The sequence below is a fragment of the Malaya genurostris genome, chromosome 2 (assembly GCF_030247185.1).
Source record: "Malaya genurostris strain Urasoe2022 chromosome 2, Malgen_1.1, whole genome shotgun sequence".
NCBI lineage: Eukaryota > Metazoa > Arthropoda > Insecta > Diptera > Culicidae > Malaya > Malaya genurostris.
In genome coordinates, this window is record NC_080571.1 from 188,339,990 (window position 1) to 188,364,227 (window position 24,238).

General features: G+C 43.6%; 1 protein-coding gene across 2 annotated transcripts in view; it reads right to left on the minus strand.

The window, feature by feature from the left end:
* LOC131432742 (histone acetyltransferase KAT6A) overlaps nucleotides 1-24,238 on the minus strand; it is a 155,563-nt gene that overhangs the window by 78,682 nt on the left and 52,643 nt on the right. Inside the window, exon 4 of one of the 2 annotated variants that reach the window (XM_058599226.1) lies at nucleotides 7,177-7,376. The exons of the other annotated variant lie outside the window; for it this stretch is intronic. Coding sequence (XP_058455209.1) covers nucleotides 7,177-7,376 — 200 coding nt within the window. The remainder of the gene's footprint in view (nucleotides 1-7,176; nucleotides 7,377-24,238) is intronic. 2 annotated transcript variants of the gene reach the window in all.

Sequence of the window (24,238 nt, forward strand, 5' to 3'; positions counted from 1 at the left end):
TAGTGCAAAACAGTCTGTGTGCTTACCGTGAAATTGAAGTTTAATAAGTTGTTTTAATGACATAGTTGGATACAGTAGTGCAGAGTACTATACAGAAAAGAAATACCGGAGAATAGTTAGCTTCCCAATTTCGTCTATATGAAAAATGTATAACCCTCCAGAAAAGTGTTGTACAGAAAGTGTGAAAAATAGAGACGTCTAAAAACAAAAATCTAGTAACCATAGAACCGTGTAGTCAAAGTAAAATAATATGCAAAGCAAAAGAATGTGTGATCACGTTTGCTACTATAGTGTAAAAGGAAGGAATAGCTTGAACTACAACAGTGAAGTCACGTTTGCTGACCGTAATGTAAAAGTTCGAAACAAGAACCGTGCAGCTTAGTGTGCAGAAAAAGCATTTTTCATATAAGGAAAGTTCCAGAATTATGTAAAAAAGAGAAACAAATTAAGCACAGTGCTAATGAAAAAAAAGTATATGTGAAGAATAAATCCTGAGTTTGCATCTTCTGATCATAGAACCAAAAAGAAACGCCTCTCCAATCCTACCCCGCACGCCGCTCGGACACGCGGCGATACACAAGATACTTGGAATTTTGAATTGGGTGTATTTGAGATGTGTGCAAATACAAGCAATTTCAGTGCACGGCAATGCGATATGAAAAGATCATTTGGCTGGCATTGACTAGCTTATGGTGAATTTGTTCATATTGTGCTCTGAACAAAGTCACTCATTATTTTATATTGGTACCATCCAATCTGCTTTCATCGAATAAATAGAGAATCTTAACAATAGTTTACTTCTGCTCATACATATTGCGAGTCGTTCTGGATTCTTCCGGGAATGCAGAATGCTGTCGCTTTCATAAAATCTCTAAATCCTCTCGAGTGTTGGAGGTTCCATTAAATGTGCTGTGGCACGTAGAACCGGACGAGCGTGTTTTGTCGAATAAATAAATACGGTTACAGTTACACCAAAAACCTGACACGGTGACCTGTCGGTGTAACTACCGTGCTTTTATCTTTAGGGCACTCGATTACGGGGTCGTCCGTATTGATGTGTGCTGGTTTGAGACGATCGATTGAGATTCTTACAACCTTCTGGTTCATCATCACATCCATGTATTTGTCGGTGCGGTCGATGACTCGGTACGGCCCATCGTATGGTCGTTGGAGTGATTTTTTAACCGCATCGTATCGGACAAAGACATGTGTGCAATTTTTCAAACCATTGTGCACAAAAAACTTCCCTTTGGTGTGATGTTTAACTTGGACCGGTCTAACCTGCTGCATGATGTGACGAAGATCTGACGAGAAATCCGATCGATTTGTACTTTCCTTAGACGATTCGAAAAATTCCCCGGGTATACGCAGGGATTGCCCGTACACCATTTCGGCAGGTGAGCAATTCATGTCTTCCTTGAATACGGTTCGTAGCCCCAGCAGTATTAGAGGAAGTCGGTAGAACCACTTTTTTGCGTCGAAGTACATAATTGCTTCCTTCAGCTTGCGAAGGAAGCGTTCAACCATCCCGTTTGTTTGTGGGTGGTAAGCGGTGGTTAGTATATGATTTGCCCCGAGCAGAGTTGCCAATTCTTTGAATAGTTCAGACTCAAATTGGCGTCCCTGGTCCGAAGTGATGTCCTCAGGGCAACCGAAACGTGAGATCCACTGGGAGTAGAGTGCCATTGCCACAGAATGTGCCGTCATATCTTCTAGCGGGATCGCTTCGGGCCATCGGGTAAAACGGTCTACAATGGTAAGCAGATAAGAATGTCCATTAGATCGAGGTAAGGGACCCACCAAATCAATGTGAATGTGACTGAAACGACACCTGGGCAACTCAAACGTTCCCAGCGGCGCAGTAGCATGGCGTTGAATTTTCGATTTTTGACAGGCTACGCAATTTCTTACGAACTCGGCGACATCCTTATTCATTTTCGGCCAGACGAACCTGCTGGACAGGAATCTACGGGTTGCCCGTACACCAGGGTGAGTTACGTTGTGAAACTGTTCCAAAATGGAACGGCGATGCGGTGCTGGAACAAATGGTCAATTTGTACCATCGATGGAGACGTCACAGAATAGTCGTCAGGGACACAATGGTAGAACGACCGGTTTCAGAATCAACGAAGTAGTTTTTGAACTCAGTAGTTTTTGAAGTTCTGGGTCGAGCTCTTGGTCCAACGCGATGATTTTGTAGTCCATTGGAGATGGGCTATTTATCGTTTCTACTCTGGATAGGGCGTCGGCAGTAACATTGAGTTTTCCACTGATGTGCTTGATATCGGTGGTAAACTGAGAAATTTTAATAGTTCAGGCTCTTTCTTCATGAGGTAAGCGCAGGCTGAATTAGAAGTCATGGCATGCGTTAAAGGGTTATGATCGGTAAAAAATGTGACTCGGCGACCTTCTAACAGATGTCTGAAGTATCTAACAGCCATTTTCATTGCTATCAGCTCCCTTCCGAACGTAGAATACTTTCGCTGACCTGGTGTGAATTTTTCAGAATAGAAACCCAACGGCTGCCACGTGGAAAATTGTTGCAGAACAGCTCCGGCTACAGTATTTGATGCATCTACTAGTAATCCTATTTGTTTTTTCGGATCGGGATAGTACAGCAACGCAGCTTCTGCCAATGATTTTTTGGAATTTTCGAATGCGTCTATTGCTGGCTGGGTCCATGTAATTTTGCTATGATCGTTTTTCTTGTTTCCAGTAATGAGGCACCTTAATGCTGCCTTGCATATCGGTCGCCTGGCGAATGAATCGTTTGTAACCATTTACGAGTGCAAGGAATCTTCGAAGATCTTTCACTGTCGATGGTCGACAAAAATCGATCACTGCTGACACTCGACTTGGTTGTGGTTTAACGCCGTCTTTGCATATAACGTAACCAATGAAGTCGACTTCTTTCTGTGCAAATTTGCATTTGGGGAGGTTTATCACAAAGCCGTTTGCACGCAGTCGGTCGAAAACCACTCGCATGTGCTGATGGTGCTCTTCGTTGGAAGATGAGGCCACGCATATATCAACCATAAAAACAGTAACGAATTCGAGGTCCCCAAATATTTTATGCATAAACCTTTGAAAGGTTTGACCGGCATTACACAGACCAAATTGCATTCTAGTGAATTCAAACAGGCCGAAGGGGGTAATAACGGCTGTCTTCGGAATATCTTTCTCTTCTACCGGTATCTGGTGGTAAGCTCGCTCGAGATCAATCGTACTAAATATTGACTTACCGTACAGGCTGTTTAACAGGTCGTGGATATGCGGTACCGGATACCTGTCAGGAACGGTTGCGGAGTTCAACTTGCGATAGTCACCCACAAAGCGTAGCTGTGCGGAATTTTTTGGGGTCGCAATGCAACGGGCTAGCCCTGCTGCTGCTGGAACGACGGCATATTCCGAGCTCCATCATGGTTTGGAATTCTTGATTGGCGAGCGAGAGCTTATCCGGCGACATACGGCGTACTTTACAAGCGACTGAATTCAACAATTTCTCCATTTTGGCTTGTGCCGCCATCTCGAAACGGCTTAGTAGTCTGGCTTTAATGGACATATATTTATCGTTTTCGGGAGGGTTTGCAACCAAATCGGACACAACACACTCTGGTCCACTTTAGCGATTATATGGTAGAACTTGGTTGCGTCACGAGTTACTCCCGCCAGGACGAACTGCGCCTCGGCTTGGGCGAACCACATAGCAGGATCGTTTTTCCAGAATTCGGGGAGCTTAACAGCAACTGATGCTGCGGCGGTTTCATTTGCTTGCAGTTGCAGCATATTGGTGAATCGTAGCGAAAATAAAATGGCGACAGGAAGAATCTGATTCCGACACTGTTTGATAAACAATTTTCATACGGGGCGCGTTGTTAACGACGTTATTCCACGTGTTTCGACTCGGGGTCACCAAATGTGGCGCGTAGAACCGGACGAGCGTGTTTTGTCGAATAAATAAACGCGACGAAATGCGGTTTTCAATGATTTTATTCAATACGACTTCGCTTGGGTAACTCTACTCTAGCGCCATTTTTCTCTTCGCTTATGTTCACTTCTCTCCCTCTCTCGTCGCCCGTAATGCCCAGGGTTGCGTAAACCCCCACAGTGCATTTTCGCACCTGCAGATCGTTCAGCATTCTTTCGAGGACACAAAACGGTTTGATTCTTTTTGTTTTGTGGTGTTTTCCATTCTCGCCAACTTCACAGCTTCCTTCCTTGTTCCTTTTATCCTTCCCTTCCCATCAGGAAAATGATGAGAAGCCACGGCAAGGCACAAATTTCTAAATAACTAAAAGCCACTTGATCCAATTAGTTTTGATTCCTGATTTGTGTTACAAATATTGACTGAAAAGACATGAAGACATGAGCTCTAAAAATAAAATATTAATCGGCAAAAACTAAATCTTGTAGTCTTACCGTACAAAATATTTTTTTAGACTACTTAGTTTAAATCGAATATTACGGTAGTCATTAACTTTATGCTCTGATGATTCCACGATTTTAAATAGAATTACGAAGTTGCATGTTTGATGGAAGATCCATTCGACGAGTAAACAAAAGCTTCACGTGCGACATCTACAATTTCAAATATGGCCAATATGTCGTTGTTCCCCGGTTGATTTTGATACTGATCGACTTTGGGGTTAGGTTTATTTATCATCTGTTATGGCATACATGCCCCTTATATTATTTGTGTGTTGGGTTGTTATGATTTGTTATTGGTTTCACTACCAAATAAATAAGTTGTAAAAACAGGGACAATATGAAATTATAACGTGGATAATGAATAAATAAAATCATTGTTCGTAAATGTTCATCCTATATGAAAGCAAGAGGGTATGCACACTTGCCCCTATGGCAGTCTTGTCCTACCTTACCCTATGTCAGTTTCAACCAATCCAGAAATGTTCCAAAGTGACTCGCAAAGTTGTTTGACCCTGTCCTTAAAATTTCTCTTTTTCTATCATTGACTAAAAATAACTGAATAGCCCTATGCAATAATGTACAAACTTTGTCATCAATGTTTATTTTGACATAATGTTAAACAATTAATGTACATTTATAATCGCTTTTGATAAAAAAAAATCATAAGCGAAACATTCTTGGAGGTATGTCATTTGGCAGACCCTTGACAGAAAGAAGTTTTTTAGAAAGGCCTATAACAACCTACTTTACTTGTAGCGTTCAAAAGTAGACAAATACTGAACACTTTACACTGATCATCAGTCACATTTTAGACATATCATTCAGCTTCGAGTGCATCAATTGAACGTAAATGTAGATAATATCATGTATCAACTATATCATTGGACTAGGTCACTATTAGAAATCATAAATTTCAGTGAAAATTTTGTATCTGCCGCGTGCCTTTCAGTCAAACATTCTTTCTGCCATATGTGTCTGCCAAACGACAATACAACCAAGAGCATACCCGAATGGAATATGCAATGGAAATTGAGCATAATACAATTGCATATTCAAATATCAATATCAAACTTTGCTAAACTTCATTTCAACGATGAAAAGCGTTGATTTTTATGGTCTAAAAAAGGCATGGCGAAATCGTGATACGGTGGAAATATATGAATCATGTATGCACTTTCAAATACATCAAGCTTATTTCCCAATTCGAATGTTTAATTGTAACTTAATTGTTCAGTTATGTTTAGTGAAGCGTCATATGAATTTGATATATCTTACCCAGTTTAGAGGGAGTTTTGGTGAATGACGGCTGGTGTTGAAATGCGTCAGATGAATCAGTATTTCCATATGGAATCGACATGCGTGCACTATTTGTAGTTGCCTGTTTAGTTGCTATGCAACTTATCGGAACATTTTCCTCAAGGATGTTACTTCCACCAGGACACATGGGAATGTTTGTGGCGTTGGACAATTTTATGTTTCGTGGAATGTTATTTGAGAAAAAGCATTTGCTACGCTGTTCGTAATGTTTTTCGTTGATAGCTTTTTTAACAAGTTTACTCGGCGATAGTTTTTCTGGCATTCCCTCCTCACCAATGGAAATCATGAAGAGATTATAATTATCTTTGACTGTTTGTTGGTTGTATTTTAACGACGAAAAACAACGACTCAATATTGTCTTTTTGTTAGCAATAAGTTCTTGTTTGCTTTCATGGTTTACGACTGAATCCACGTTACTCAGTTTTCTCAAAATTTTTTGTCTTGAACTACTAAAATTACCTCGCATCTTTTTTGGCATTTTTTTGTTTGTTCTGAGCTCTAATGATTTAACAGTCGTAGAAAATGAATCAATTACTCGACTCTGTAGAGATTGAGAAAGATTCAAATCGTTATTTAATTGTTTCGCTCCGACAGACCTTTGTTTAACAATTTGTCGCTCTTTATTAGCTCTTGATATTGTCTCGACGGCCACTATTTTTTCAGATGCATTACAAAAAATATCTATATTTTTCTTTGCTTCGGCAGCGAACCCCCACGATTCATTGTTAGTGAGCATATTAACCTCGAACGCTGTTATATTATTTTGATCGCATCCATACGATATAACAGATCCGAACTGAGAAGTTTTCCTACTTTTCGCACATGACCAGTGCATTTGAATATTATCACAGTTATTACGATCGCATTTCTTTTCTAGTCCATTTGATGAACTTTCAGTTTCATCAGAATCGTTGCTCTCCGAACTGCTACTGCAGTTATCACTGGTGGTGTTGTTTTCATCTTCATTTTCGCTACTTGATGATTCTGAGGATGTAGCAGATAACTGCTCACTACGACAATTTACTCTAGAGATATCTGGTTCAGTGCACGAGAAAAAACTTTTCTGATAGGTAGATAATGGATTATTTACTCCGATACCATCAGTCATTTTACTGGTGTTCCCCACTGGATTTGCAGCGCAAACAGCAGTTTTGAACTGCTCAATTCTGTTATTCAATCTAGTCTTTGATTGATTCTTGGTTGGACCAGAATGTCGTGAAATACGTAGATTATTATTTGACTTATATTCTGTTCCTCCTAACATTGGACGCTTAGCTGATGACAAATGAATATCAATCGGCTCGCGATAAAACAAGGGTGCAGACTGATTCAAAAAATTTTTTTTTTCATTTATGTCACTTCTAGATATCATCGTCATCATCATCATCGAGTTTGGAACAATAGTAGAAGAAAATGTATTGAAATGTTTACCGGGCAATTCCTCGTTCGGCTCGGGAGGCTCTAGTGTTGATATCTGTGGCTGTGATTGTTTAATACGACGTGAATTAACGATTTTATACGATGAATCAGTCTTCGGTGTTTTCATTGTAACGTTAGAGTTTCCTTGAATTATTGATATTTTATTTTTAACCGCCGGAATATCATGTAGCAACTGATTGACTTCAACAGACCTGTAATAAAAATATATAATTATAAAGAAACGAGACTCGTAAAAATAAAATATATCTCACATTTAAATGAAATTGTAAACGAATATCTTTTCACAAAATAATTGGATGATTTTTCAATCATTTAAGCTAGCAAAAAAAAAACAATATTCTCTAGATGTCATAATGTTTATACTGGGGGCTACCTCGTTTTGCATAATACCGTTTGGCATAAATTGTACAATAATTTGCGATGGTCGTTTTGCATAACGCCATTCATGACTGTATTGCCATGAGCTTAACATTAGAACGGTTGAGTAGCTGATCGACGAGAAAGTAAACATACGTTAATTATTCAATATGTGCCATTGATGCTTCTAATTCTTAGAACTCTGTGTATTTCAACATAGTTTAAAACTAAACCACATTTGTTTGTCAATCGTCCATTTGTACTTCAAGAACTTAGTGCATAAAAATAAAAGCGTGGCGACATATGACATGTGCGAGTGTGGTCCCATTTGAGCAGCAGGGTCTTGGACGCAAGGGCTTGACGACCCTCTCCAGGCCAATGCGAGTTGTAGGGTTCGTCTAGGATGTGGTGGGGTTTGACAGTGGGCTGTTAAATTTCTATAAAAAGCTGAAGGTATCCGCAAACAAGCCCTACTATATCCACAGTGTGCCGCTCAAATGCACGAGCCCGATGTCCCGTGTCCTGATACCTCCCAACCTCTAAATTCCTACCACACCTGTCCCTGTACCTAGCGCCCTAGGGCTGTTGCCCTAGCGTACCTAGGGCTGTTGCCAAAGTCTAATCCGGCTCGGTCGGAGGAATCCACGCAGAAGGGCACTGAATAAACCCCCTACTCGTGCTTTCACTAGCGAAAAAGGCAACATCAGCAAGGGCATCAAACTAAACTCGCTGAAGCGACTGAGGTGAAAGGATGGATAAATGCTCCCAAACGGAGGCCTTCTCTTTTCAAAGTAGCCCGAGGCGATGATCGACCACGCACTCCGCCAGAGAAACAAAATGCGTAGAAAACGAGCCAGGGACTCACCAGGTCACAAACGCGCGACCAAAAGGCCAAAGGGCCCGGTCGATGACTGCAGGGAGAAACGGGGTACTCGGTCCCCGGACCAGAGTAAAGAGACCGAACATAAGCCTGGAGAGAAGGGACAACAGGGTAAAGAGAACCCTGATAAGGACCGACCCGACATGGAGCGCCCCTGGCTCAAGGTAACCGAGAAGAAAGTCCCCATAGAACGCGAGAGGAGGGCTAAGTACAAAGGGGAAGCTTTGCTGGTCAAAACCAACAAGGATAAATATACGCCGACGTCCTCACGGCAATTCGGAGCGAGGCAAAGCTAGCCGACCTTGAAAAGGAGGTTTGTAGTATTCGATGTACTAAAGCTGGCGAGATGCTGCTAAAGCTAAAAAAGGAGCACAATCGGTCGGGACATAACTCGGGACGCTAGACCAGCAAGTTCTAGGCGACGATGTCGAAGTGAGAACCTTGCAAAAAAAGGTGACACTTCAGGCTGGACGAGATTGCGAGCACCGAAGAGCAAGGAGGGGTGGATGTCTCACCGGAATCCATTCGCCTGAGAAAAGTACCCCAAGGGACTCAAATAGCCACACTATTTGAGCTATCAGTCACGGATCCTAATAAGGTCCTATATATGAGCAAGCTAAAATTTGGTTGGTCGGTTTGCCCATGGACTGCATACCATCCGCCGATGATGAATATGTGCTTCAGGTGCTTCGAATCAGATGTGTCCATCTCCTCTGTGTGAGGAAGAGCAAGTATAATTTCTCCCCTCGCACTGACAATATCAACGAGAGCTCTTCTCTTACACACATATACCCCACTGTTATATAAAAGTGCACACATCATGAGAACGAGTGTTTATTTTCTTTCAACTGTAACACTGGATCACACCAAATCGCTGGAGCAGAACTCTGAAATTCTCTTAGGTGGATGAAGACATTTTCTCCGAAGTGTGCACGCCTGTGAGGACTCTGGTGTACGGTTCGCATAAGGGAGGCGAGGGGCACACATATTCATCAAAAGCCCTAGTACTGCCAATGCAGCCTCCCTACACGAGTGGTACAGGAAATGGGATAGCTCAACCAAGGGCAAGTAGACACGTCGGCTTATTCCAAGAGTCTCCCGTATGCATCGACAGACCACAGTAAACTTTGGCCTGACGCAGTTCCTCACAGCCCACGGTTGTTTCAGATGGTACCTGCACAGGCTCGGCCACGCGACATCTCTTGCTTTCCCTGGCTGCTCAAATGACCTTGAGACGGCAGAATACGCCCTGTTTGCTTGCCTGCGCTTTGCGACACAAAAGAATGGTTTACTGGATGTATGTGTCAGAGAAACTGATTCGGAAGCCTTCCGCCAACCGGAATCACTGGAGCGACCTAGGCAATCTGAGGATCGATCCGTTCACAGGTATCGGAAGCGACGATTACGGGAGAACATCCATCGTCGGGGAATTCTTCGTCGGTGTAGGCTAAATCCTTCATCGAGGCGCCTGTAAACCGTAAAGTTTGCTCCAACAGGAATCGCCGGATCGACATCGGCACTTTTTCGAGTGTTCCAGTGGCATAACCTGAAAAGTCGGTGTCGGGAGAACTTCCTTCGCCGGGGAACCTTCCGTCGGTGTCGGTTAGATCCTTCGTCGCGCACTAACCGAGTAGAAGCCACAGCATCGAAGTCGAGTCGTCGGGGCGCCAGTGAACTGAAAGCCATGCTCTAATCCAAATCACAGGACTGACCTCGGCATTCATTCGAGTGTCTTACTTACCTTACCTAACAGCTATAGTCCTGGGATGTCCTTTGCTGTATCAAGCATACGTCTCCACATAACTCGGTCCATGGCTGCTTGTCGCCAGCCACTCAAGGCATGGATGTTTCTGAGATCACCCTCCACTTGATCGATCCACCTTGCTCGCTGCGCTCCTCTTCTTGTCCGACATTCCTATGACTTGCCCAACCAATCGTAGACGTCCGATTTTAGCTGTCCGTACGATGGGTGGTTCTCTAAGCAGCTGTGGCAATTCGTTGTTTATATGCCGTCTCCACGTTCCGTCTTCCATCTGCACTCCACCATAGATGGCCCTCGGTACCTTTCTTTCGAAAACACTGAGGACGCGGTGGTCCTTTGCCAACATAGTCCAGGTCCTGTGGCCATAGAAAACAACCGATCTAATGAGTTTTGTAGATGGTCAATTTCGTGCAGTGGCGTACTTATCTCGATCGAAGGCTTTTTCTGAGTTCAAAGTACGCACTATTCTCTGCCAAAATACGTCTATGAATTTCTCTGCTGGTTTCTCGTCACCGTCTATCAATATTCGTGGTGGGAGGCGCAGTGTTTCTTCTCTGGAGCCTCTTGCTCTCATGTATTTTGTTTTTGACGGATTTATGGAGAGTCCGATACGCCTGGCTTCAGCTTTCAGTCCGATGTAGGCTTACGTCATCTTCTCAAGGTTACGTGGCATAATATCAACATCGTTAACGAAGCCAAAAAGATGTACGGACTTTCGAAAGATCGACCGACTTCGAGAAGATAGAATCGTGACACTTCTTGAGTACTTGTCTTATCGCGAATATGTGATCAATAGTGGCGCGGGCACCAGTAAATCCCGCTTGGTACGGCCCTATGAATTCCTTAGCTATTGGTGATAGACGACGCCAAAGGATTTGAGAGATCACCTTGTAGGCGGCGTTCAGCAATGTGATTGCGCGGTAATTGCGAAAATCTAGCTTATCGCCCTTTCTGTAGACGTGACATACTACTCCATTCACCCATTCCTGCGGTAGAATTTCCTCTTCCCAAATCTTAGAAAACATCCAGTGCAGCACTCTAGTCAGTGCCTCTCCTCCATGTTTGAGCAGCTCGCCTGGTAACTGGTCATTGCCCGCGGCTTTGTTGTTCCTCAGCTTGCCGATCTCCTCCTTTATCTCCGACAGGTCAAGGGCTGGGAATCTGTCGTCGGCTGAGCGTGCACTCAGATTGATTCCTGTGCCGTTCTCTGTATCTTGTACTTCGCCATTCAGATGCTCGTCATAGTACTGCTTCCACCTGTTGATCACCTCACGTTCGTTCGTGAGAAGGTTAACACTGGTATCTCTGCACATTTCGGCCTGTGGTGTGTATAGCCTCTACGAGAGCGGTTCACCTTCTCCTCGAATTTCCGTGTGTCATTTGCGCGGTACAGCTGTTCCATCGCTTCGCGATCTTGGTCTTCCTGGTGGCGTTTTTTTCCTCCGGAAAACCGTGTTCTGTCTGTTCCGCGCCTGTCTGTATCGTTCCTCGTTCACCCTCTTGCGGTGTTGCAGCATCCTCGCCCTTGCTGCATTCTTCTCTTCGACCAACAAGGTAGTGGTCAGAATCAATGTTGGCACTGCGGTAAGTGCGGACATTGATGACGTCGAAGAAGAATCGCCCGTCGATGAGAACGTGGTCGATTTGATTTCCCGTGTGTTGATCAGGTGATCTCCAGGTGGCTTTGTGGATATCTTTGCGGGGGAAGAAGATGCTTCGAACTAGCATTCCTCGGGAGGCTGCAAAGTTTATGCATCGTTGACCGTGTCATTCGAGTATCCCGTGTGGCGAAACACGAGATTTGGTGTCGGTAGAAACTCTTTCGTCGGAGAGCTCTTCGTCGATGTAGTATAGATCCTTCGACGGGAATAGACGAGTAGATTGCGACGTATCTCGGTATGGATCGTCGGCGCGCCAGTGAACCGGATCGAGCCAGGCATCTTACCGATCGAACCGTTCACGAGTTTCGGGAGCGTCGGTCCCGGGGAAACATCCATCGCCGGGGAACTTTTCCGTTGGTGCACGCTATCGTCGGGGATTAGCCGAGTAGTTCGTGACGTAGACCTCTGGGTTGAGGCGCCAGTGAAGCCAACCTCCAATCGGAATCGCCGGACCGACCTCGACATCTTCCTGACGAACTCCTAGAGCGAAACGAGTGGCTCAAAATCGAGAGCTAAATTGTCCAAAAGTAGGAGAAAACTATGCAGACTTCCATGGCTATGCATAAGGCCGGTAAGGGTGCATTGAACACCGATAGCCTTTCACACCGAAGTAATACCTAACGATAGTTTCGCACCGATAGCCTCGGCCACGATACCGATACCTAACGATAGTTTCTAGGGTCGGAGATCCAAGGTGTTTTAGTGGGTAGTTCCAATTATACAGCGGTAGTCCTGTGGAGAGTCCCACATTCTGTGGGTAAAAGCATTTCACCTTGAAAAAAAGTGTCGCTTTATGGAATTATATGTTTTCTCGATAATACCTATATTTTTTGACAATTGCGGCAATATTAGGGATCGAACACATACAGAAGTTTTTTAACAAAATGACGGCCACAATCATTGTTATTGGTTTACTTAGCCCGTTTTCAACCAATTGGTCATTCGCCAGAGGGTGACGAATGAAATACATTTTGTCGTGAATACGACTTACTTCATTATGGGGCGCCTTTAAAAAATTACCCTCTGAGAGAGAGATAAATATAGTTCCGATTTATGAAATGTTTGGTATAAACAAGTATATACAAGAGGAAAGCTCGTGACGCGTGTTTGCTTTTCTCGTATTTTGAAAGCTAATAGCTCAGTGATCTGTAGAAGGATTTATATAATCTAACTTCCAATAGATTCGAAATTTTTGAACTTGTACTTGTATTGCAACAATTAAAGTGTTTCAATAGTGCACACATGTTGACTATCAGTCAATTAGAACGCGTTCTGAGGATGAGAGCAAAATATCTGCTGCTGTAGAACTGTATCGGTATAAACAATGAACAATCCACTTTTCCCATCATTTTCTGAGCAACGGTTGTCGAAGCAAGACATACGTAAGAGCAACATCAAAGGCCTCACGCTTTTGGAATGAAGCGAGTGCCGAACAGCAATCTTTGTTTCGAAGAACAGTCGCAAAATCACACCAAAGGCCTATTGGTATTTTTGTCAGTTTCACTGATTCCTATTTCCACCCGTTCGTTTGCTCGGGACCCATCGATAAATATATGAGCATGTTTGGGGTAAAAGACGTGGATCATTTGGTGGTAGTTTGTTGATATGGATATTCAAGTATCGATGTCGGGGGTATTTTTGTGTCTTGCTAGTTTTTGAACAGAGCGCATTCACTGGGAGTGCGATGCAGTATCCTGGTGCTGCTATCAAAATAGTATAATTTCAATGTGATATTTGATACGTATAGTTAAAAATTTGGTTGGAATAGTTATTTAGAGTGATAGTGCAGGTGTGCCAAGTTTGTGTTTAGCAATGAGAGTGCTATTTATTGAATAATAATGATCCGCGGAACAGAAGATGCTCCAGCGGCGAAAATTGAGAATTTATCACCCCAAAATTCAACGATGTTAACCAGTTAACCTATCGAAGCGCCGTCTGCATATCATTGTCGGTGTTGTCGGATTTCTATGGAATGTGTGAAAGCTTACAAGTCGATCGTGTCATTCAGACTGAAGGTCTAGGGTTTGTCTGCGGATCCATCCACGAGTTTTTTTTTATTTTATTCTTTCAATGGACATGTTTCATGCGAGCAAGAGAAAAGTAATACTGGTGAGATCGTTCCTTGGAGATATTTAATATCTTTCTTACTTATATTTTACCTGAGTATCGAGAATCAGGTTTTGTTGAGATCATATTGTTTACCAAAACATATTCGGACCTCTTTCCCTCCCTACTAACAAATCTCCTATACCGTGATGCTCGTGGAGATACAGTGGTACTCGCGGTCTCTAGAAACAACGAGTATTGGACTAATATTCCTTCTATTTCCTCAGTAGCACAGCCTTTGGTCGTAGTCAGCGTCGTTGTTCATCATTTAATAAATAGTTAGGACAGTTCTGTACGAACACTTGTACGTGACGGTCGACTTTTTTCATCGCTCCGCTACGTGCTTAAACGGATAGGGATTTTCTTGAACCGCGCAATTTTTCGCGTTTTTCAGTCTTTTTCTCTCACCCCCCGTGTCAGCCTATTTGCGTTAGGCAACAAAACCCCTTTTTCCGCGAAATTCGGTTCGGGTTAAGTGGCTTTTAAAGTGAAACGAAAGTGAATCGAGAACAACAATCGACCGCGTGCTCGGGGCAGCCATACTGCTGTTCCCGGGCTGTTGTAGAATTGATACCCGACCACGTGGATACGGTCGTGAGTGAGTGTGTGTGGTTGCCGAAATCATCGTACTTTGAAGCCTCACCGCTGTTGCTGACCCTCCTTGTCCCCGACCGAACCAGCTTCGGCAGTTGCAGAGCGAATTACCGGGACTCTTTGGACGTAGTGGTAAGTCGTTCTTTCCTATCTCTTTCTATCACACACAATATTTTATTATTTATTATATTTGATTACATTATATATTATATATCACATTATATTATATTGATTATTATTATTATATTGTATTGTATAGTCGGGGGAGGGGTGGGGGTGTGGGCTCGAATTTTGAGCCACCGCCTAGCAGCTCTCTCCCGTCTTATATGCAAACGGGAGAAGAGATCGATAGGCAAACTTTACTCCTGCGTGCTGTAAGTGAGGAAAGCCGACCCCTTCCTCATTCTCAAAAGCATCGAGAAAGTTTTAGGAAAAGACCCCCAAAAGGTTGTCACTGCGTCGAAAGAGGCACGAGGGGCCAGATATACTTTACGAACAACCTCCAGAGCCGCCCTCCGCGCGCTGCTGGGGTTCAAAGAGCTAAATAACGGTCTTAAGGTAGAAGTAGTACCCCACTTCACTCGGCACCAGACCCAAGGGAAGATTTACGACCCTGACACAATGAAATGGGACACCGAAACTTTATTGGAACTACTCCGGCCCCAAGGCGTGTGCGCTGTTAGGCGTATCACCAGCCGAAGAGACGGGATAGTCTCCAACACCCCCCTCTTGGTCCTTGCGTTTTCCGGTTCCGTTCGACCGCAGTACATATACCTCGGGTTGATTCGTACAGCGATCGAACCATACTATCCACTGCCCATGCTCTGCTACCAGTGTGGCAGATTCGGGCACGGCAGCAAATTCTGCCCAAATCCGAAGATTTGTATCTCCTGCAGCACTCAACACGAGGTCATCGAGGGCACACCATGCCCGAATCCGCCTAGATGTACAAACTGTGGCGGAGGGCACTCCGCGCGCGACAGAGAATACGACCGATACAAGGAAGAGGAAGCCATCGTTCGACTTAAGGTGGATAGAGGTCTCTCTTTTCCCGAAGCTCGGAAGATGTTCAAAGCCAGCACCCCCAACAAAACTTTCTCCACCCAGCTGAAAGCCCGTCATTCAGCGGATAATGATGAAAAGAACCGGACCATAGCACTGTTGCGGGAGGAAATAAAGTCTCTCCGCGCTGAACGAGCTGGAAGCAGCAACAACTCTGACACCAACACTAAGAAAGGGAACAAGGATGAACAGCAAAGAGAAATCGCAGATCTGAAGTCCGCTCTCGCAAACGCCTTGCAAGAAATCGGAAAAATGAGTGAGCAAATCCGCCTACTACCGGCGGGAGAGCCTAACCAAGAGCGAACCAGAACTAAAACCTCGTTGGAACGAACTGGTAGCGATGGCCCCATTCCCGCAAAGATGCAGGCCTTACCAGCTGAAACATTGTCGAATCCGGTAGCCTCCCCCGAGTGTTCCTGAAAGGACAAATCGAGCAAAACAGCCAAGCGCGCGGAGAACCCAACCATCGCCAAGACCGGTGGCGGCCAGGGCAAGGGTAAGAACCGGAAAATGAATGCACAAAGTAATCCCGAAGAGACATCCACTAAAGACCAGACCAGCAACCAACAGGCACCATATCGATCTTCCTCCACCTCGATCTCTATCGACTCTATCTCGAGCACTGACGCACCTGCCGAATCGCCGTTAGACATAGACATTGAAGTCTCCGATCAAACCCCCCTCTATCTAGAGACAACGCAACTCCCTACCATCCTCTTCAACCCCCATTCAACTACACCCAGCGGGCAGGCTCCGGAGAGTTCAGCGCGGGACTCTTCCGCGTTGCTCCCGACTTCTGCCTACCATCTCTCAATTACGAAATTTCACCACGCGTCCCTTACATCAATATACCCCATAACCATACCCAAAACAGTGATGACAACCAACCACCGGGCGAACAGTGGCCTTCCCGCGGAGCTGCTCCGACAACTTCAGGAGAGAGTGCGGTCCGCTCGCCAAACGCCCACCCACAAGATCTAAACCGCCTTCGAACTAACTGTGGGAGTCGCCACCGTTAGCTACTAAATATTCGAATGCCAGTGCGGGCTGCTCCAGCCCCATCCCCGGATGCTCTTGGCACCAGACGGCTGTTGCAGGCACATCACAGTAACATCCAGCTCGAACGATGCGCAGGCGCATGGAATGGCTACGAGAAATCCATCGAGAACCAAATCCCTCGAGACTGGTACCCTTCGATGGATGAACTGGAGAATATCATCGTAATAGCAACCGAAACAAACATTCCACGCACCAGTGGAACCCCGCCGAAGCGGGCAGCACACTGGTGGTCTCCGGAAGTGGCAGCAGTGGTAAAATTCCGTAAAAAGGCCCTTAGAGCCTTACCCTATTGACCACCCGTCGAGAGATTCCAAGGCGCAAGAATTTCGTCGCCAAAGAAATCTCGCACGAGAAACCATCGCTAAGGCGAAAGACGATAGCTGGAATAGGTTTCTCAGCGGAATCTCGGCAGACACGACCACCAAAGAACTTTGGAGGGTCAATGCTCTACGGGTAAAGCATAGAATTAAAGGATTCGCTCTCGAAATAAACGGTCGGTATTCTTCCGGTCCGACCGACATTGCCAACCACTTGGGGAAATACTTCGAGTCCCTGTCGACAGACACGACGTTACCAGAAGCCTTCCTCAATCTACTTCGGAAGGCTCAACACCCCCCAGTGTCCTTCTCACTCGGACAACCCGAACTATATAATAAGCCTTTTTCCGCGGAAGAGTTGAATTTCTCACTCAACTCCGCAAATGTTAAATCTACGGACCCGGACAATATCAGCTACGATATGCTCCGGCATCTTCCGCCCGCAGGCCGTTCAGCCCTCCTGTACCTTTTTAACGAAATATGGTCTTCTGGTTCGATTCCAGTTAGCTGGAAAACAGCCCACATCGTTCCAATCCTCAAAGGTCGCACGGGCTCTTTCACAGCCCAAAACTTCCGGACTATAAGCCTTCTCTCGTGCACGGGCAAAATCCTAGAAAGGCTAGTAAACAGACGCCTCGTCACTCTTCTCGAAGAGCGCCGTTTACTAGATCATAGGCAATTCGGCTTTCGCCAAGGAAAAGGAACGGGAGCCCACTTGACGGCACTGTGTGATACCATCCACAGCGCAATCAATGAAGGGCTACACGTTGTTGAGCCAAAGCCTACAACACAGTCAACCGGGAAGGGGTCCTCCAACAACTGGTTGACTAGGGCATCAACGGGCGAATGGGCGCCTTTCTGTTAGACTTCCTCTCCCCACCATTCGCAGAAAAAAATGGCGTCCCTCAAGGTTCGGTACTCGCCGTAACCTTATTTCTAGTGGGGATGAATTCCGTTTTTAAAAATCCGAAGAATTACCCAACAGACGGCGAACGCTATTCGCAAATGGGCGGATAGCGTGGGCTTCAACATCGCCCTTGAGAAATGTATTCTCTCTCATTTCTGTCGGGCTTCTCGTCTCAATAGCGAATCTCCGGTCCGTATAGGAACTGTCCAAGTTCCGTTTGTGAAATTTCCCAGAATACTCGGCGTTATTTTCGACCGAACCCTGAGTTTCACAAATCACTCCAGCCAAGTCAAAAAGGATTGCGAATCCCGAATTAGACTGATACGGACCATCAGTTCAAGGCATCCCCAATGGAATCGCCATAAGGCGATTAACATTGCCCAATCACTGATATGGAGTCGCATTTTTACATGATTGAGGCAACGGCTGTGAGTCGGGACAACCTGATAAAAGTTCTTGCCCTGACTTACAACAGGTCCGTTAGGAACGCCTCCAATCTTCTCCCAAGTACCCCAGCCGTGGCAGCCTGCGTTGAATCGGGACACTTCCGCTGGTTTTCTGTCTGGACCATACTCCGCAGATCCCTGGGTGATTTGGAAAGAACAGCCGAAGGAAATCGCCTGCTATTACAAAAAGCCAAACAGGTGCATAAAAGTTTCACAGGAAAAAACCTCCCGAAACTAGCTCTGCTACATCGAGTTTGGGAGAAACCCTGGTACCAGGAAAACCTCTCCAAACTCGAAACTTCAATGGCACAAACCACCGGAGCCAAACCCCTCCCAGCAGCTGCTAAAGGCAATTTCCTTCAACTAACCTCGGACAGGTTTAAAGATATACCAGCTTACTACACCGATGGATCACGCACCGAGCGGGCACGGGTATCGAGTGTGGGGCCCAAACGTCTCAATCTTTCGTAGCCTCCCCCCGCAGTGCTCCGTGTTCTCTGCGGAAGCTGCTGCGATATATGCATGTATTGGAAGGATCCCCCCTGGATCCGAGGCTGTGATCTTCTCGGACTCCTTGGCAATCCAAACTTATTGTGGCTTCAAAATCACAATATGCTGGGTTCCTGGACATAGCGGGATCCCGGGCAACGAAGAAGCCTATTTGCGGCTATGGGCGGGGAAGCCCCAAGATTCGCCCATCTAACTCCAGCTGCTGACATCATAACACTGTTCCGAGTTAAACTCGTCGAGCACTTCACGCGGCACTGGAAGCCTGCAACGGGGGTTCTGCCCAAGATCAAGGGCGATCTGGCCAAATGGTCGGACCGCAGAGAACAGCGGGCACTGTCCCGGTTGAGAAACGGCCACACGACTCACGCATGAACACTGCATCTCTCGTGCCGCCCCTCTAACATGTAACACCTGTAGGGAAAGGCTCACCGTCGAACACATTATCGTCAACTGCCCGGAATTCGACAACTTACGTGCGCAGTACGATATGGGCCTTTCCCTACAAAACTCGCTATCGAACGAACCGGTGTCTGAAACAAAATTGCTGTTGTTTCTCAAGAACGACCGGCTCCTCGATAGCATCTAATCGCTTCAATCGCTCGATTTACCCCTCTCATCTCCCTACTGGTTGTCTCATCAAAGCCATCTTCACCATATCTCATTAATTCATTAGCCCTAGTCTCGTCTCATAATCTTGTCACCCGACCATAACTCCACAACTCAAATCTCATCTCCGCCGTAGAACTTTAACCCATAGCCTAAGTATCGTCTTGTCCGCCTGTAGCTTGCCCAACCAATACCAACCCCTCGTCTCAAACAGCCCCCATCTCAAGAAAAAAAACCCATAACTAAACCGTCCAAATATCGTCTTATCCACCGACAGTCTTCCAAACCAATACTAACCCCATTTGGTCTCATTCGCCGATCATCTGCCCAACCTAAAACCAACCCCATCTCTTAACTAACACTCCAGAAAAGAACAACCCCCACAGCCCCATAACCCAAATCTTGCGGAACCGTCTGCCCAACCAACACCATAGCCACAACAGCTAGCTTCGCTTTCGACAAGAGCGATTACGTCACAGTTGCCAGTCATTAGCATTGGGAAAAAAAACAACAGTGGGGAGCATTGCACAATATCAGCCGTTCTAATGGCTCTAAAAATTTTCTAATCAAGAACAATTTGGTTAGATTTGTGCACTTTTCGCTGTGTGAAATTCACAGTAATCGAGATCAAGTGAAGCCTTTTTTTGCGAAAAATGTTCCAGAGGTTATATCGTAGAGAATTACACAATTTGACCCTTCTGAATGCTGGAAATGAATCCCTACAGCATATTGATAGTTTTTTTTTCAATAAATTATGCAAATCCGAAATGAAATAATCGACATAAAAATTCTGTATGCGGCTATTTTTGTAGCCGTTAGGACCGCCCATTAGTGAAAAAGCTACATACGAAATCACGTAAAAGAAAGCTCCTAACCAAAATCTAATCAGTTTGGATTCTATCGCCAATGCGAGCAGATGTATTTTGTGCCGTTTGCAAAGCTAGTTTCGCTTCCGACAAGAGCGATTACGTCACAGCTGCCAGTCATTTCGATGGATGAAAAAGCATCGTTGGAAAGCATTATAAAAAATCAGCCGTTCTAATTGCTTTAAAAGTTTTCTGAAGAACTATTAGGATGTGTTGCTCGCAAATCGAAAGAAAATATCCTCAGTTTAGTGCAAATGTAGAACAGTTTAGATAGATTTTTGCACTTTTCGCTGTGTGAAATTCACAGTAATCGAGATTAAGTGAAGCCTTCTTTGTTTTTGCGAAAAATGTGGAAAAGGGGAATACTTGCATAATTCATACAATTGATCATCTAATTGATAATCGGAAGTGTTAAGGAACATGTCATTTGTTTTCGTATTCACGACATCCAGTTATGTCTCTGACATTACTCACCCGCCTTTTTTACTCTATAGGAGAAATACTGGATTTCTCACGGAAGAGCAACTTTGCGTGAAGTTTAACTAGACTGCAAGAAATGTAATAACGACGCCGCCTAGCCAGTACCACCCCAAATGGCTCCCTTAACCGACTGTCGAGTTTTTCGCGCTCTCGTAGAGACCGGATTCGATTATTTCGGTCCAATCGAAGTGGCGGTCGGAAGGCAAGTGCATTAGTGCTGGGGCGTCATATTCACTTGCATGAAATCAAGAGCGGTTTACATAGAGCTAGCAGATGGTTTAGATATCAATTCATTTTTATGTTGTTTAGGTAATTTCATGGCATTAAAACATGCCAGAAATTTAATCCACCCATTAGTCCTCATTTTGGAGGAGCATGCGAAAGATTAATAAGGATCATTAAGCTGTGTAATAACGTATGGTGTCTGGCTGACAGGTTCTACAAGAAAACTTAGATTTACAATTTCGTGCTTGATGATTTGATCGAAAACAGTTCCAACATAAACTGCTTTGGCTAATTAGCTCTCGGCGCTGAGAAACAGATAGTTTGACAAACTTCGAACATTGATGTAGCAATGCCTTTAAGTGCACGCAGGACATTATGGTGCGTTCATCTTGGACTCTGTGGTTGCTGCATTAACTACTGACTTAACAGTAAAAACTTTCTTTTGGCTTGGTCCGCCCAGCTTGACGCAACCCGTTTGTGAACTGTGATGAAGATCACAGGATACTGATTAGAGCATACGAATGTGTTGAATCAAGAATTCGATAAGTTCTTCGTATGTAACTTCATCCTTCTGGTTAGTTTCATGCTCCCATGCTCGAACAGTAGCGGAATCTAACTTGCTGGTCATACGTAGATGAACGGAGTATCCCAATTTGTGACAGGTTCTCCTAGCTTTTCCAAAGCTTTCACATGTCGTTGCTAGTTGTCAACTAACGTGTTCAGTTCCTGTGCTGACTCGCGTTTCATCGGTGGGAGTTCGAATAAGCCTCGAAACAGCTCCTTTTTTAAATATCTTTTGTTATCGTATCGCTTCAATAGTGCACCCCACGTCGACGCGTAGTTATCCGACTGCACATCGACGGTTTCAAATGGCTTCTTCGCGCCATCTTCCAATGCTTGTAACAAATAATGCAACTTGTTGACTATTGGGATGTCGTCGTTGCAATGGATCATAGACAGAAAGTTATCACGGAAAGAAATCCCTCACGATTCATCACCGTTAAACTATTTGCTTGCCTGACTTAATCACCAATTCACGATTTATGCAATGGACTTCGGGATCATACCGTGATTGAAACGCATTGTTCGCACTTGCTCTTGGATAAACCACATGTATTGAAAACGACTTAATTGTTTCACAAACGGTATGTGCGAACATTTCAAAGGTATTTTTGCTACTGGTTATATTGTGATACAATACAATTTTGGTACTATCGCTTTAAAACAATTCTCTCTTTTTCTATCACTTTACCTATCAGTATTAATTCGGTAGGGTGAGTTTAGTGGTTCGATTTTAGTATTATATCACATACTGTTAAGCTTTAAATTTAAGATCAGTTATTTAGGTTAACAGTAGTTCAAGAAATATTTATAAAGAACTTAATCTTAAGACTAGTAATTAATATTTACAATAAATTCTGTACATGATTTCATTTAAGATCAGATTACTGATCACAAGGTTACGTGTCACAATATCAACATCGTATTCGAAACCAAAAAGCTGACTTTCGAAAGATCATGTCGATCCTCGCTCTTCGAATCACACCTTCCAAAGCAATATTGTACAAGATACAACAGAGTCCATCATCTCGTCGTAGCCCTCTCCGAGAACTCGAGAGCGTATCAGATACTCGGACGTAGCACATCACTCTATCCATCGTTGCTCAGTTTATCCGGAAAACCGTATTCGTGCATGGTCTGCCATAGCTGTACTCGATCGATTGTGTCGTATGCCGCTTTGAAGTCAATGAATAGGTGATTCGTGGGTACATTGTATTCACGACTCTTCTGGAGTACTTGTCTTATCACGAACATGTGATCCGTAGTGGCGCGAGCTCCAGTAAATCCCGCTTGGTACAGCCCTACGAATTCCTTAGTTATTGGTGATAGATGACGGCGAAGGATTTGAGAGAGTACCTTGTAGGCGGCGTTCAGCAATGTGATTGCGCGTTAGTTGCAGCAATCTAGCTTATCACCCTTTTTGTAGATGGGACATACCACTCCTTCCACCCATTCCTGCAGTAGAATCTCCTCCCCCCAAATCTAAGAAATTATCCAGTGCAGCGCACTAGTCAGTACTAAATACTTTGGTTTAACGTACGTCCGAAGGAATCCAGGCAATAAATATATTAAATGTTTATATCCTCTTATAAGAAGAAATTCTAAGCTCTGTCTAAAAAACAAATTGTTAATTTATAAACAAATTTTCAGACCAGCCATGCTTTATGCAGTACCAATTTGGTCAAGTTGTTGTTCCACCAGGAAGAAAACGCTTCAAAGGATTCAGAATAAAATTCTGAAAATGTTTTATATATATATATATATATATATATATATATATATATATATATATATATATATTATATATATATATATATATATATATATATATATATATATATATATATATATATATATATATATATATATATATATATATATATATATATATATATATATATATATATATATATATATATATATATATATATATATATATATATATATATATATATATATATATATATATATATATATATATATATATATATATATATATATATATATGATTTGGTTAATACCACGAGGACATCATTTGCTTCCGCAAATGAGAGAAGGGAAAATTCTAAACCTACTTGTATTGTGTAATGGGGAAAAGGAACTACTAACTTACTAACTAATACAGAGAGCGAATCGATTCAATTGAAGATTGCATCGATTTTTGTCGGAATTTGCTTATAATATTATGTGACATTACATCTAATGGTTCAATATTGGTGAGTCTGTGTAACTCATTTGTTTTCTTCCTGGTGGAACAACAACTTGACCAAATTGGTACTGCATAAAGCATGGCTGGTCTGAAAATTTGTTTATAAATTAACAACTTGTTTTTTAGACAGAGCTTTGAATTTCTGTTTATAAGAGGATATAAACATTTAATATATTTATTGCCTGGATTCCTTCGGTCGTACGTTAAACGTTAAGTATTTAGTTCGATCAGATCATGTCAATTCCAAGCCATTCAATTTGAGAATGTGATTATTGTTTGGTTTAAGAAAAGAAGCTCTTGGCTTATGAGGAAAGATAATTCATTGCGTTTTAGCTGCATTTGGTTTAATTTTCCATTTTGATCGATAATCACTGAAAATATTTAAACTTCTTTGTAGGCGACAGCAGATCACTCTTAGATTTCTACCTGTGGCTAACAGACTTGT